The sequence below is a fragment of the Spermophilus citellus genome (genome assembly GCF_964194105.1).
Source record: "Spermophilus citellus genome assembly, chromosome: 4".
Taxonomy (NCBI): Eukaryota; Metazoa; Chordata; class Mammalia; order Rodentia; family Sciuridae; genus Spermophilus; species Spermophilus citellus.
Window position 1 is genome coordinate 34,214,285 of NC_138185.1, and position 14,714 is coordinate 34,228,998.

Here is a 14,714-nt window from a genome sequence, read left to right on the forward strand (position 1 = left end):
ATGAAAGTTTTTTGAAAAGTGCCTTGTTAATACTTTTCCTCAATGATTATATAATAATATCCATTCATTCAAGAAATATTTAATAGCCTACTGTGTGCCATGCACTGTGGGTGCTGGAGGAACAGAAATAACCAAATACATTGAATGGGGGTAGACTGACAATAAAATAAACAAGGTGTAGTGTTCGTGGCAGGGAGAAATAAAGGACAGAAGGTGACCGGAGATGCTGGAGAAGGGAAGTGTGTTTCAAGTTTGAATGCCCTGGTCACACAGGACTACACTGAGAGGATGCCTTTTGGGGAAAACCCTGAGGAGGAGGATGGAGTGAATTCAGAAGGTAGCTGGGGAGAGAACAGACCCAGAGGCACAAGAATCCAGCATGGTGGTGGGACTTCGGGGAAGCCAGTTTGGCTGAAAGGGAGCAAAGGATAGGAGCAAGAGCAGTGAGAGAGAAGTTAGCAAGGGGTCCTGGCTGGCCACACAGTTATACCTGGCCATTGTAAGAATTTGGCTTTCTTCTGAGTGATACAGGAAGCAAATTGTGTTGAGCAAGGGATTGCTCTGGTGTGCCTTATTTTAATAGGAAAGCCTTAGTGCAGAAGGAGAAAGAAAGTAGAGGAGACCAGAGCAAGTGGGGTAGGCGTGGTAACAAGTGGTTGGCCACTGGGTCTTTTCTGAACCTAAACCAAAATATTTGCTGATGGATAGAATGCACGGCACGAGAGACAGAGGGTCTGAGGATGCTGGCAGTTCATGTAGGAATTGCATTTATTGAGCTGGAGAGCCAGTGAAAGAGGGAAAGCCAGAAATTGGGTTTGGAACAGGAACTAAAAATAGGGTTAGCACCAATCAGCAGAATGAGCACAAGTGTGACCTCTTATCTCTCTCAAAATTCTATGAAAATGATGGGAAAAGAATGCAATTGCCTAGTGACAAATATCCAGTGAGATGAGTCAATAAAAGATGACATATTTCAATAAGTTTGCAGAAGAAAATGGGGAAAGTGTCTGATGAAACAGAGAAAACCACAGTCTAAGATACTTAGAAAGCTGCAGCCAAGGAAGTCACAGACCTGCTCGGAAACTACTCAGGGAGCCCCAGAATGGAGCACTGCCAGCCTAGCGGGACACTGTGCAAGAACATGGGTGGGGGCTGGGGTGGAGCAGAATAGTAAAGTATGCGTCTACCGTGAGCATGTCCTTGGTTCAATCCCTCATGTGTAAAAACGTGCACACACACATAAACACAAAACCAAAAGCAAGGGTAAATAACTAAAGGAATACAGACAAAATAACCTAAAGGAATGCAGACAAAACAGCTCCCTCCTTCTTTTCCTTTTGCAGAGTAATTTAGAACCATTTATGTCCTAGAACAAAAATCTGAGGGTTTATCTTTTTAGGAAATTGAACAAATCATTTGAAAAGAATTATGGGGGCTGACATTGGAGTTACAGATCCAAAGTAAAGCCCCTCTAGTTCTAAGCACTGGATGCCACCCATGTGCTCACCTAAAGGTCAAGACTACAAGCAGATTAATCCCCACTCATATACTCAAAGCTCCCAGTCAGCTTTTTTTTTTTTTTTTTTTTTTTGGTGCTGGGGATAGATCGCTGGGCCTTGTGCATGCAAGGCAAGCACCCTGTCAAGTGAACTATATCCCCAGCCCCTCTCAGTCAGCCCTTCTATTGTCCTCATCTAAAATGTGAACCAATAAAAAAATCAAGAAGCCGGATGAACCACAAAATAAGACACCAGGAAATTCCAGTACCAAGTGATTTTCCCCACCCCCAGTGGAAAGCATCTTCAGAAGTAATTGACAATAAAAATTAGAGCTAGATGTTATTTAAAAAGTAAAAAGGTTAAAAAGAGCAAAATGTTTTCATGAGAAATCAAAAATAAGGTAATAGAATAAAAATTTAAATTCTACAGAACTTTTTTTTTTTTTTAAGGAGATGAGGGAAGTCTCCCAGAATGTGGAACCAAATAACAACAAACACAACAAACAAACCCAAAGTAAGAGACAAAATGATAACAGTGAGAGAGAAAAAATATGAGATAAAGACATAGTCAATCTAGAGAGTACAATAGAAAACAGAGAAGGTAATAAAGTAATAAAGACATAATACAAGGGACTGGGGATGTGGTTCAAGCGGTAACGCCTTCTCCTGGCGTGCGCGGGGTGCTGGGTTCGATCCTCAGCACCACATAAAAATAAAATAAAGATGTTGTGTCCACAGAAAACTAAAAAATAAATATTAAAAAATTCTCTCTCTTCTCTCTCTCTTAAAAAAAGACATAATACAAGAAAATACTTGTGAGTTAAAGAAAGGCATGTATCTTGAAATTAAATAACAAGTGTAAGAATCAAATAGGTTCAGGCACTGTGAGTGGGAAACTGGAAGATGATGGATAAATGAAAAAAAGCTGAAGTTTCTACTCCCCCAGAGAAGGTAAAGTGAGGAATAAATGTACATTAAGTGTATTATTCAAATGCAAACCTTGCTAACTCATGCAGGATTTTCAGCAATTGGAGAAGCAGCCAGAAACATCCATATTCACCTATTATCAATGATTCCTTTTTAAAATTATATGGTTCCTGGAATTGGAACTGTAGCAAAAAAGATGAGAAGGGCCTAACACGATCAAGTTTCCCCATATAAAATTTCATTTGCATTTAGATTTTATTGTTTTGCTTTTAAACTTTCAAAATCAATTTTTATGCAAACAGTTTAAGTCAATTATGGATAGTGAACAAGATTTTTTTTTTAAAAAACCTTGACAGTTTAAAAGAATATTTATGCTACCAAGAATTAGAGATCAGGATCCCCAGGAAAATGTCCTCCTCTCACAAACAGAAGAGCCAAGTGAACTGTCACTAATTGGTGGATCAAGAAATGATTTCAGTATGTTCCTTGTGTTTGCAGAGGTGACCAATGGAGAGAGAGCACTGGCAATCATGGAGTTGCTAGTGATGGCAGGCGAAGGAGAAAAGGGAGATGGTGTGAGAGATTGAAACCGTCATCAATCAGAGCAGAATGTCAATAGTGAAACTCAAAAATCAGTCAATCAAGAAAAAGAATGGCATGTGTATTTAGAAATATGGAACTAACCCCAGAAACTTAAGAATAGAAATGCTAAAATTTAATATCAAGAAACAAAACTAGGGTACAGAAGCAATTGTGGCTTCTCATCATAACTCCATCCAAATGTCTTTCTTTGATTAAATAAAATTTCTTAGATTACTACCACTTAGTAAACATTCCTTTTACCTGCCATGGGTCTACATGCATTATCTCAATTCTTATGACAAATCTGTGAAGTAAGTCCTATTATTACTAATGTTAAAGATAAGTGAATATCAGACAGGTTAAAAAGAAACCTGTTTGGGGGCTGTGGATGTGGCTTAAGCGGTAGCGCGCTCGCCTGGCATGCGTGAGGCCAGGGTTGGATCCTCAGCACCACATACAAACAAAGATGTTGTGTCCGCCGAAAACTAAAAAAAAATAAAAATAGTAAAGTTCTCTCTCTCTCTCTCTCTCTCTCTCTCTCTCTCTCTCTCTCTCTCTCTCTCTCTTTAAAAAAAAAAAAGAAACCTGTTTGAGATATTCTGCCACTCAAGAGTAACATTTGGCCTTGAGTAACAAAAAACCAAATCCAAGAGTAGTTTAGAAAAATTAAGAATCATTCATTCGTATGTTGTTTGATTTGGGGTTTTTGGTCAGTTGCTATTGTTTTCCTCATGTTGCAGGAAGTCTGAGGGTAAGTAGTTTCTGGTGCTGATTCAATGGCTCAAGGATTATAAAACTGAGAACCCTGTGATTCTCACGGACTCTTCCTCATGGGCTAAAATGCCCCTGCAGCCCCAGCCATCCTATATGTTTTCCCCAAAGTAAAGAGAGAGAAGCACCTATATCAAAAAGCCACATTTTCCCAGACCCCACCACCAACTTCTGCTTATGTGTGATAGGCCTTCTGGCACATGGCCACCTAAAGCTGAGGAAGTTGGAAAAGGCACTTTGCAGTTGAACATATTGGGGATCTACCTGATTACAGTTGTGTTTCTGTTTTAGAAGGAGAAAGTGGTGATTAGATAGTGCTTAGCAGTGGTTCCCATCTAGAAAGTGGTCAAGTGCTGTTGTGAGAGTCAGTAAAGTATATTTTTAAATAATCTAGAAGAAAAAACAACAATATGAGTCAGGAAGGACCATTAAATAATCTGATCTGCATGTTTTAATTATAAATTAAAAGATAAGAAAGAAATTGTGTTTAAGATCCACTGTTCCATTACCTCAACTGGCAGTGAGCAGTGGCCCAAAGTGAAGCAATCAAGGTCAAAGGCAAAGAATAGTGCTCATGGTAGAGAAGGGCCTAACACGATCAAGTTTCCTACGCAGAGCCAAGTACCTGTTTACTTGAAGGAGAAGAATCTAGCTTTGGCAAAAGGTTTAAAATAAAGTTGGGATGTGCAATTAAGGTAATTTAGAACAAATTGATTTCCAAATGAGAAAATTATATTTTAGCAGAATTCCGTCATTATAGGTTAATGAAGAGCTACCTGTGCGTAGTTCACTAATCAATTTTCTAGGAATGCGGTTTTAATTTCCTAGACCAGATTTCATTTAGCAAATAAGCAGCACAGCTTAACTCCCAAGAAATGGTGATTGCTCTCTCTCTCTCTCTTTTCTGCCTGAAACATATCTTACTAAAGAAGTTGCTTGTTTTTTTCCTTTAATTTTTTTTTCCTTTTTAAATTTGATCTCCTCAAATAGAATTACTTTTCAAAAAATAAGCAGTCATATCAATTATAATTACAGTGCTTACATGCATTTATTGTGTGTAGTACACAACACTGAGGCAGATACATACAAAGTAATAATTAACATTGAGACTTCTAAGACTAGAAGGCATTATAGCAAGTATTTTTATGAAAGTGACATGCGGCTGTTGGAGGCTGCCATTCCAAGAATATAGCAGATTGACATGAAAGCCATAATAATGAAGCTTTGGGGTTTCAACATGTGAACGATAATTAACATTTTCCTAGTTGTACAAATGAGCAATGACTCAGAGAACTAACTGGAGGAAGAGGAGCAGGGCTCCCCAGCTGAGGCTACAAATATACTTGAAGACCACAATAAAAAAATTACAAACCTCTCATTGTGAAAACTTCAATCAAAACAAACATCTTTTCCTTTTACTTGGCTGAAAATATTGTTCTTCTGAAGGGTGCCTTAGTCCATTTTCTGTTGCCATAACAAAATAGCTGAGACTGGGTAATTTATAGAGGAAAGAAATTTATGTAGCTTAAGATTTTCCAGAGACTGGAAGTCCAAGATTAGGCATTCACATCTGGCAAGGACCTTGTGCTGTAACATAAAATTGCAGAAATTTCAGGGCAAAAGCAGGCACATGCAGAAGAGACAAAACATGAAGTTGTCTTCTCTTTGTAACAACTCCCTCTCATAGTTTACTAATTCAGTCCCAGGAGAACAAAAACTGCCTGGATACCACAAAAATTAACCCAGTGTCCCAAGAGCAGCATGAATCCTTCCTAATGACCCTATCACCCCATTGGGGCTCCATCTCCCAACATGATCAGAATAGCAATTAAATCTCAGTGAGTTTCAGAGGAATCAAACCATATCCAAGCCATAGCAAGGGGTTTTAATTTTTAGTTCTCAAAGTTAATTTTAATTTGATTTCACTGCATTATACTTTTTCCCAATTTGGCTGAGAAATAAACTTTAGGAGGACTAGAGACGTATTAGACCTGGCACCTCTCAAAAGCAGCCCAAAATGTAGATCCTTATACACATAGGTCCCCCATACTGCACTTTCAGATAGAATATCAGGTCCCATTTAGCACAGTGCTGCTTCACTTCTCTGGGGAAAGACTTTGACGACAGTTCTTCAGATCCTAGCTCAAAACATGAAATAAAGCACGATGCATGGCCTTGTAGCCAACACGGATGCCCTAAGCCATCACACTAAAGCTTCCGTGCTGCATTCATTGGAAGATCCTCAGTCTCTTGTTCCAACCAGCACTGCTAGTTCTTATAACCTGCTCCAGCATCATGCACATTACAATAGAAAACATGCAAAGCCAGCACCATCAACCCTGTAGCCACGCACAGTGAATATGACTTACTTTTAAGACAGACACCTTGATTAATTTCAAAAGACAAAAATTATAAAACATGCAGTCAACTCAAAAACTATGACTTTATTGCCTATTTCATAAAAAGAATAAGACAGAGAACGACGAGGTCCCACACACGTTATGGGACCTTTCCTTTCCTTTGCCCTTTCTCACAGAACTCCCTTATAAATGGCACATGTCGTGCTTTCTGCACCCTTCCATCCTTCTGCTCACTGCTTTCCCTCCAGTTCCAACTATTTGTTTCTCATAGACACTGACGGGTGTTGGCCTGAAGGGATTCCTAGAAGTAGATTCATCAGATCACTCCCAGGACTTTTCAGACCAGAAGGGAAGAAATTAACCAGTCTCTGGTGGCAGAAGACACTATTTGTGAAAACTCGCTGCACAGCTGATGGCCATGGAGAAGACCTCAGCAGTAGGGAAAAGAATCATGTCCACTTGGAAGAGAGCCTCTGGATTCCTGTTCATCTTTATTATTAATACATTGTTCTATTGCAATCTCTCCAATATCTCCTTCAATTACATTAAATAGCCCACTCCCCTGGATAAAATCTCCTATTTCCCACGTTAGTTTGAGTTGTTCTTTTGTCAACTGTAGCCTAAAGGTTTTGAATCAATGATCTGGAAACAACGACTCACTTTCCCTTGATATTCCATCATTTGTGTAATGTGACATGCTAGTGTCCCCGTAGTGATGGTAGTGATGGTATTGAGTCCTCATGTGCTACTTGCTTGAGGTTTTTATTGGTTTTGTTTGTTTGTAGTTATGTATAGTTTACAACCATTTTTCTTTGAGTAGGAGATGAGAATGAGAATTTGAGGATAGACTCTTAAGATTTTCACTGCTACCTAATACAGAGAAACCGTGCCAGAAATTTTACCAAAATGTCAAGTGTTGTATATACTATCATACATGCAGTAACTTCTCAGTCTCTCTGATTTTAACAAAAGATTTTGCAGCTTGTATACCATATTTCACCATGAAAAGATTCTTCAGTGTGTCATTAAGACAAATGCTCAGCAGGATGAATTCTGATGTGTGCCTGTAAGTGAGAGGAATGAGCTCAGCCAGGCAGGGCAATTCTGAATGACCCACACAACAGTCCAACTTTCTCAAATCCCAGACTACTTCCCAGCCCACTTGTAAGCAGAGGTGATTGCAGCAGTAGGATTTTTCCAATAAATAGAATATGAATACAAAACATTAAAAATAGCTAGGATCTTTGTATGTATCACAAATATGAATACCTTCTTTTAAGGTGATGATACAGCTCAGTGTCAGCGGGCTTGCCTATCATATATGAGGTTGTGGGTTTGATTCCCACTACCACAGAAAGTACATAAGTAAAAATAATTGTTAAAAAAAACCCTTATTTTAAATTTTACATATTTCATAAAGCTTTTATAAATTAAATGGGTGGAACACAGAGGATTCTTAAGACAATGAAACTATACTGCATGATATAATAATTGTCAATATGTATCATTATATATTTGTCTGAACTCAGAATATATATCAAAAATGAACTCAATGTAAATTGTGGATTCTCAGTCATAAAGAGGTATCAATGTAGGATCATTAAATGTACCACTCTGATGGGGGATATTGATCATGGGAGAGGCTATACTTGTGTAGGGACAGGGAATATATGGGAAATCTTTACCTTTCACTTAACTTCACTGTGAACCTAAAACTGCTTTTCAAAATAAATAAATAAACTCTTTTTAAATATATAAGTACAGTAAATAGAGGCTTCCAAATCAGGCTTTTTGGAAATGCCTGCTTTTAGTTCATTATCATCTGTCATTCCCTTATGACAGTGACCACTAATGCCCAATTATATCTATCTATATACAGACATAGACATAGAAAATGCAGATTCCCTTTAGAATCGTTTCATTTCCACAGAGATATCTTTGAATGAATATATGTTTTTGAAAGTAGAAAATACAAGCTGCTCATTTTTGTGACTCCAGCTGGTTAGGGTCAGGTCAGAGCTATGGCCTGAGTTCCTTGTGAACCGTGATGCCTCAGGACCATTGAGGACATGCAGCCACTGTATGGTAATTAGCTTCCACCAACAGAACTGGTACTGAAACTGGCCTGTGTTTGAGCTCAAACCTCAACCAAACAAAAGCCCTACCCACTGTTAAAGACAATGAAAGGAAAAATGGGTTAAGACTATAAACAGGAAATTTATAGAAAAGAAAAAGTAGAACAACCCTCAAATTACAAAAGCATGCTCAGGTGTGTTTGTAAATTGAAATGTCAATTAAGATAATGCAGGATCCCACGGTGCACCCATTAGATTTTCAAAGATTTTTCTGAATGTCAGATTTAGGAAATGTGTTTGTAAAGGCAGGAAATAAAGCTGGCCTACACTGGCAAGACAGATGCAGAGTGTCCTCCTTACCACTTTGGTGAGCAAGTGAGGGCACCCAGGACTGATGAAAATATAGGTGTTCTAAGAATTCTTCGTGGTCACTTCTGATATTTCTTCCAGAAGACACTGTCCTTGTCTGTAGACCTCTTTCAGTCATAAGTTGAATTATCAAAGGGAGAAACTTGTATTCTTAGAACTGGGAAGGATATTGAACTATGACATGACTGCTATTTGGATCAAGGGCAAATATTATGAATGGTTGTTACTCTTTCAATTGGCTAAAGCAACTTTGAGTGGAATTGGTGACCTACTCTGTCAGAACTCCAGGACTAGACCTGCATTCTCCACCTGAGCTCACACCTCTTTATTTTATCATACTTCATTTCTACTCTACTTTGTTTACTTCCTTATTGTAAGTGAGTTGTAAAGTGTTCCAACTCAAGAAGAAAACCCAAGTTCAAATCTCAGTTACACCTAAAACTTGCTGTGTGACTTTATAACATTTATTGAATGTCTCTGTGCTTCAACTTTCTCATCTGTGAAATGGGATGGAAATAATACAGTCTATCTCATAGGGCAGTTTGTGAGGAATAAATAAGTTAATTATTTGCAAAACAGACCTGACCCATAGGAAATGCTAAGTTGGTGTTGGAAATAGAACATAGTTAAGTGGATTTACTTATCTGATCCATCTTATTTAATTGTATATATCAGTTATACTCACATTTTCTAGACCAAGGTGATGACAAGCAGGGTATTTAGGACTTCAGGTTTGGCAGCCCAAGAAAGCAGTCATCTAATCCCAAACCGTGACTTTTATTAGTTATGAGAACATCAGTAAGCTTTAAGTCTTTTGAAATTTGAAGTCTCCTCTGTAAAATAAGTAGGTTAACTATCTCCCACAAAAAATGTGTGAGAGTCAGTGAAGTTATTGAATGCAAAGAACCTCTCTCAGAATATAGTAAACATTCAAACAATAGCTATAAGAATAATTGATAATCATGAAACATTTATTAGTAGCATTAAGCAAACACATGTTCTACAAATGCCAGAGCTTAAGTAGCTTTAGAAATTTAAAAGTATGTTGCTTTGTGACATGTTAGGGAAAATCAGTAACTCTGATGGTGTCAAGACTGGCAGTAATAGCAATGGCACCTTGTGAGGAGAAAAAAATTGCAGAAATAAGCCAGATGCAGTGGCACATACCTGTAATCTCAGTGACTCAGAAGGCTGAGGCAGGAAGATCACAAGTTCAAAGACAGCCTTGGCAACTTAGCCAGGCCTAAGAACTTAGCCAGACCCTATCTCAAAATAAAAAAAATTAAAATGCCTTGGAATGTGGCCCAGTGGTTAAGCACCACTGGGTTCAATCCCTGGTATGGAATAAGGAAGGAAAGGAGGGAGGAAGGAAGGAGGGAATCTTGAAGACATAATAACAAACATGAACATTTAAGTCCCAGCTAATTCCATGAAAGTTGCTGTCTAGAGCCATGTCCCCTAGTTAGGATCTCTGTTGATCAAAGAACAGAAAATGTCTCTTAAGAAGCTTCAGGGTTTAAATAGCAGGAGCTATAACAAGGTAAGTGACAGTCAGGACTTGGTTTCTGAAAGTGGAGAAGCAAAAATCAAATACTCTCAATTAAATAAAAAGCTACCGTTCCAGTGCCATACTAAGTGAGGCTCAGCACTGGGTTTATGAAAAAAAACTGCCTCGGTAGGCTCTGTCTTTCCTGCAACAAAGCATGTTTCATAATCTTATGAAAAGCCAAGATTGCTTTAAGCTGCGCTGGCCATATCTCTTTAGCCATGTAGTTCTTAATACAGCTGAAAGATCTATTCGGTTATGCAAAAACTAATAGTCAAAATAATTTCTTTATTTGCTGGAGAAGGGATTAAACAAAGACTAGAATAATGCTTCCTAAATCAGATCCTGGAATACCTTGGTGCTTAAAGTGCTGTCTGTGGCCCAGCACAATACTCAAACTTTATTTAGTATGCATAAAAAACATGAAGATTTACTGAAGAAAGTGCAAATTTTGAGTCAGCAGATGTGTTGTGGAGCTTCAAATCCTACATTTCTAACACGTTTTTAGTCAACGCTGCCAGTGCACCGTAAAATATTGCTATTCATGTCATGTTCCAGCATAGATCTCACCTGGGACCTTCTAAGAAATGCAGAATCTGTGTCCCCTCTGTGGACCCACTAAATCAGCATCTGCATTTCAACAAGACTAGTGATGCATGTGCACTTGAAAAGTTGAGAAAAGCTTCTCTAGAATGTATGTGAACCAATTTTCCCAGGCTTGGATGCATTTCCCCTATTGCACAAGGTGACTACTTTGGGTACTCAAGAATCCCAAAACACAAATTAGTATGCTTCAATGCACTCTAGAAGTGCTCTGCCAACATTCCCTCCAATTCCTTTGTCATTTTCACACACACACAACACCTCAGTGGGTTTTCATTCCCAGGAGCTCATACCTGTGTCTTTTGGCTCCTCCCTTTGGATGATAGAATTCACTTTGTTTGATTGGGAGGAGAAGAGAAAGAAAGTACCTAGAAATATATCATCACCTTCCAGCACTTTCTAACTAAAATGAACAGGCACAGGGATTTCTAATCTTCAGCTTCCTTCTCCCTGATCAGAAAACTTAACTTTGAGGTGTGGTCTACATGTGGAGAAATTAAGCCAAGATTTCCCTCCATGAGACTGCTCGGTGTTTTACCCTCTGCCTCCTGCACCCGCGTCCTGCTCACTTCTCTGTGAATGCTGGCAGAAAACACTGCAATAAACCCAGTCTTCATAAATCCTTATCTCAGGTTCTGTTTCTAGGGAACTCAAACTAAGACACATGCTATTTTAGCTAAGTGCCATTTAGCCTAAGATCAGCATCCAGCCAAGAGTTTGGGTTGTTTCTAAAGTTTTTCTTGGCCGCTGTGATAATCTCTGAATCTGTGATTCAACCTGGGTCTTGTGTAACACTTACAGGAAGCCATTGGACTCTAGGATTTTCACATGTGGGAGGTCACAATCGGAGAATGTTATGAAAATAAATTATGCTTTACTCTGAATGCGCTAACTGTGGTGGTGCAACAAAGATGGTGAGATGTTCTTCTTAGCTGGCTTTATTAAGGACCCACAGAAAGATCTAAGGACCTAGAAGACCCAGCTCTTCTGATTAGTGTGGCATCCACAGCCACTGTGGCGTTTTGAGTGTTGGAAATGGTGCCAGTACAAATAGAGATGGCATAGTTTAAAGCACAAAAATTATTACAAAGGCTTTACATATGAAAAGAATGTATTTTGTTAAGAAGTTTTGTATTGATTACGTGATTAATACAGGTTAAGAACCCTTTGTCCAAAATTTGTGGGACCAGAAGTGCTCCTCATTTTAGATTTCTACCAATTTTGGGATGGTTTCATATAGACAATGAGAAATCTTGGGGATGGGATCTATGTCTAAACACAAGTTTTATTTGTTTCTTATGCATTTTGTAGTCTGAGGGTCATTTTATTCAATATTTTTAGTGCATCTGCATCTTAACTGCAACTTGAAAGATGAGGTCAGGTGATCTTTTCCAATTGTGGTGTCATGGAGTTGTTTAGAAAGTTTGGATTTTAGATTTTCACATCAGAGATGTACAACTTGTCTATCAGGGATTGAACCCAAGGATGCTTAACCACTGAGCCTCATCCCCAGCTCTTTTTTTTTTTTTTTTTTTTGAGACAGAGTTGCACTATGGTAAATATCTTAAATTATCTTTTTTCACAAGTTTATTTTCATTTTTAAAATACAAAAGCTAGAAAATTCTCAATTACATATGTTGCTTGTATTGTGTTTCTATTTAACTGGATACATGGAAGGCTTTAGCTTTTAACCGAAAAGCTCAGACTAAGTGAAATATCCCTGGCTTTTTAAAATTCTTTCACTGTACCAATTTCTGTTGTGGAAGTATATCTCAGTAGACATACAAAACTGTACATTGTCTTCAATTATAAATACTTTTATCAATACATAATATCACCATGGAGCTGGAAATATATGAAGTTTGAGTCTTAAGCCCCAAAAAAATTTACAACAGGAACATATTTTTAAAACTATAGCAATAGTTATTACTCATGTTTAAAATCATCTAATTTGAAGGAAATTAATTTTCAAGCTGTTAAAAGATTATCCTGATCATTTTCTGTGTGTACATCAGGTTTTATGTTGATAATTTTATTTTCCTCTCATAGCTATCTTGCATTGCCTTTTCTAAATCCTCTGGCAAAAATCTTTTGAGTTCAAGGCCTCAACATTTCTTACCAGCACTACTGCAGCTTCTGGAGTTGTTCCTCTTTATTTCTTAGCCTTGAATTCATCTCAACATGGCTTGTCAGATAATCTGTCTAAAGCACAGCCTAGTCCTGGCTCTCCTTACCTCCCATCCTGAAGAAAAAAGCAAACAAAGAAAGAAAAAAAAAAAACCAGACCATTGTTGGTATCACTTTTTTTTTTTTCCCAATTATCTCTAAGCATCTGAACAGAGGCATTAAATGTTCTTCATAATCTGCACCTAACTCTACTTGTTGCAAATCCTTCTCTCTTTTCTTCTGTATTAGACTACTTCCTTTCCAACTCTGTTTGCTCAATGCTGGTTCTTTTCCCAGACAGTTTTCTCTGCTAAGAACTCTCTCTTCTCTTTCCCATCACTCTAGGTTTCTGTTCTTACAGTTCCATCAACAACATTACCATATTACATGAAAATATATTTCCAGTGCTTTAAGTCAAAAAGTCAAAAATCAAATGTCTATTTAAAAAAAGACACTACATAAAGACCAGCAAATCAGTAGTAGGAATAACACAGCTTGGTGGCAAAGCTATTGAACTGAAAAACATTATTTCACAAGGAACACAAAGAAGGACTGCAAGATTGGAAGAGAGGAGCAAAAGAATTATAAAACAAAATGTTTGGCAAAATGCCAGAGCATATCCTCACTTACCAATAATCAAATAACTTCTATAATCAAAAGCTAAATATATTTATGAAACCAAGATCCAACAATATGCTGCCTCCAAGAGACACTTTTGAGTTTTAAGGACACACATAAACTAGGAATGAAGGTATTTCAAGCAAATACTGACCAAAAGAGAGCAAGAGTGTCCATATATATAATTTTAAAAGAGACAAAGCATATCAATATTATATTATGATAAAGGGATCAGTTCAATAAGAAAATATAACAATTTTAAGTTGATACAGTTGCACCCCAAATTGGAGTACCTAAATATATAAAGCAAATATTAATAGACCTGAAAAGTGAGATAGATTGCAATGTAGTAATCCTATGGAACATTAGTATATTATTTCATTGAGGAGAGATTTAAATCCACTATCATAATAGGAGGTGATTAGTTATCTCTCATGTCCTTTTCAGTTAGAGAAAAAAAATAATTGGCCCAGGATATGTATTATATATTCTAAACTATCACAAAGAATGGAGAATCAGCATTGTTTTGGTAAACTTACTCTTTTCCATTTTCTTGGAAGACAAGTGAGATCACTAGAGAGTGGTGTGAGGTAGGGATTAAGATTAAAAGAGCAGTGAGAGATTAACATTTGGTACTATAACTATAACTAATTTAGAGAACTGTAGTCAAAATTTAAATATCCCTGGCATAGCTGATTAAGCACAGGTAGCCAAGTAGGAATATTATATTTGAAGTTTTGTTGAAAATATACTTACCATATTTTAAACTTTTCTATCACTCTTTATTTATAATTCAGGGAAAATAGTAAAAAGCATTCAATTTTCTACCAGTGGACATTTTGAGAAGCAGGGAAAAAAATCTTTGTTTATGTGTAAAGAACATTTTCTTAGGATAGTCACTCAGGGATTTGAATTTAATTACTTTTTTTTTTTTTTTTTTAACCAGAAGCAGAAAAGGTCAGGGGTGGGGGCATCCTTGGGCATACAAATTGAATTAATGTGTCTTCCTGGAAGCTGAGCTAAAGTCATGTCTTATAACTGTGCAGTATTTAAGCTAATGCAAGTGTGATTTACATTTTTCAGGAATGGACAAATGAGGTTTTCAGTCTGGCAACAAACCTGTTGGCCCAAAACATGTCCAGGGACGCATTTCTGGAAAAAGCGTAAGTCACTCTAATTTTATTGCTAAGGGTGTTGCT

At 37.5% G+C, this 14,714-nt stretch overlaps 1 protein-coding gene across 6 annotated transcripts in view; it reads left to right on the forward strand.

The window, feature by feature from the left end:
• Nucleotides 1-14,714, forward strand: part of PLCB1 (phospholipase C beta 1) — a 718,158-nt gene that overhangs the window by 482,972 nt on the left and 220,472 nt on the right. For all 6 annotated transcript variants that reach the window (XM_081292670.1, XM_081292671.1, XM_081292672.1 and 3 more), the window contains one exon: nucleotides 14,599-14,678. In XM_081292670.1, coding sequence (XP_081148796.1) covers nucleotides 14,599-14,678 — 80 coding nt within the window. The remainder of the gene's footprint in view (nucleotides 1-14,598; nucleotides 14,679-14,714) is intronic.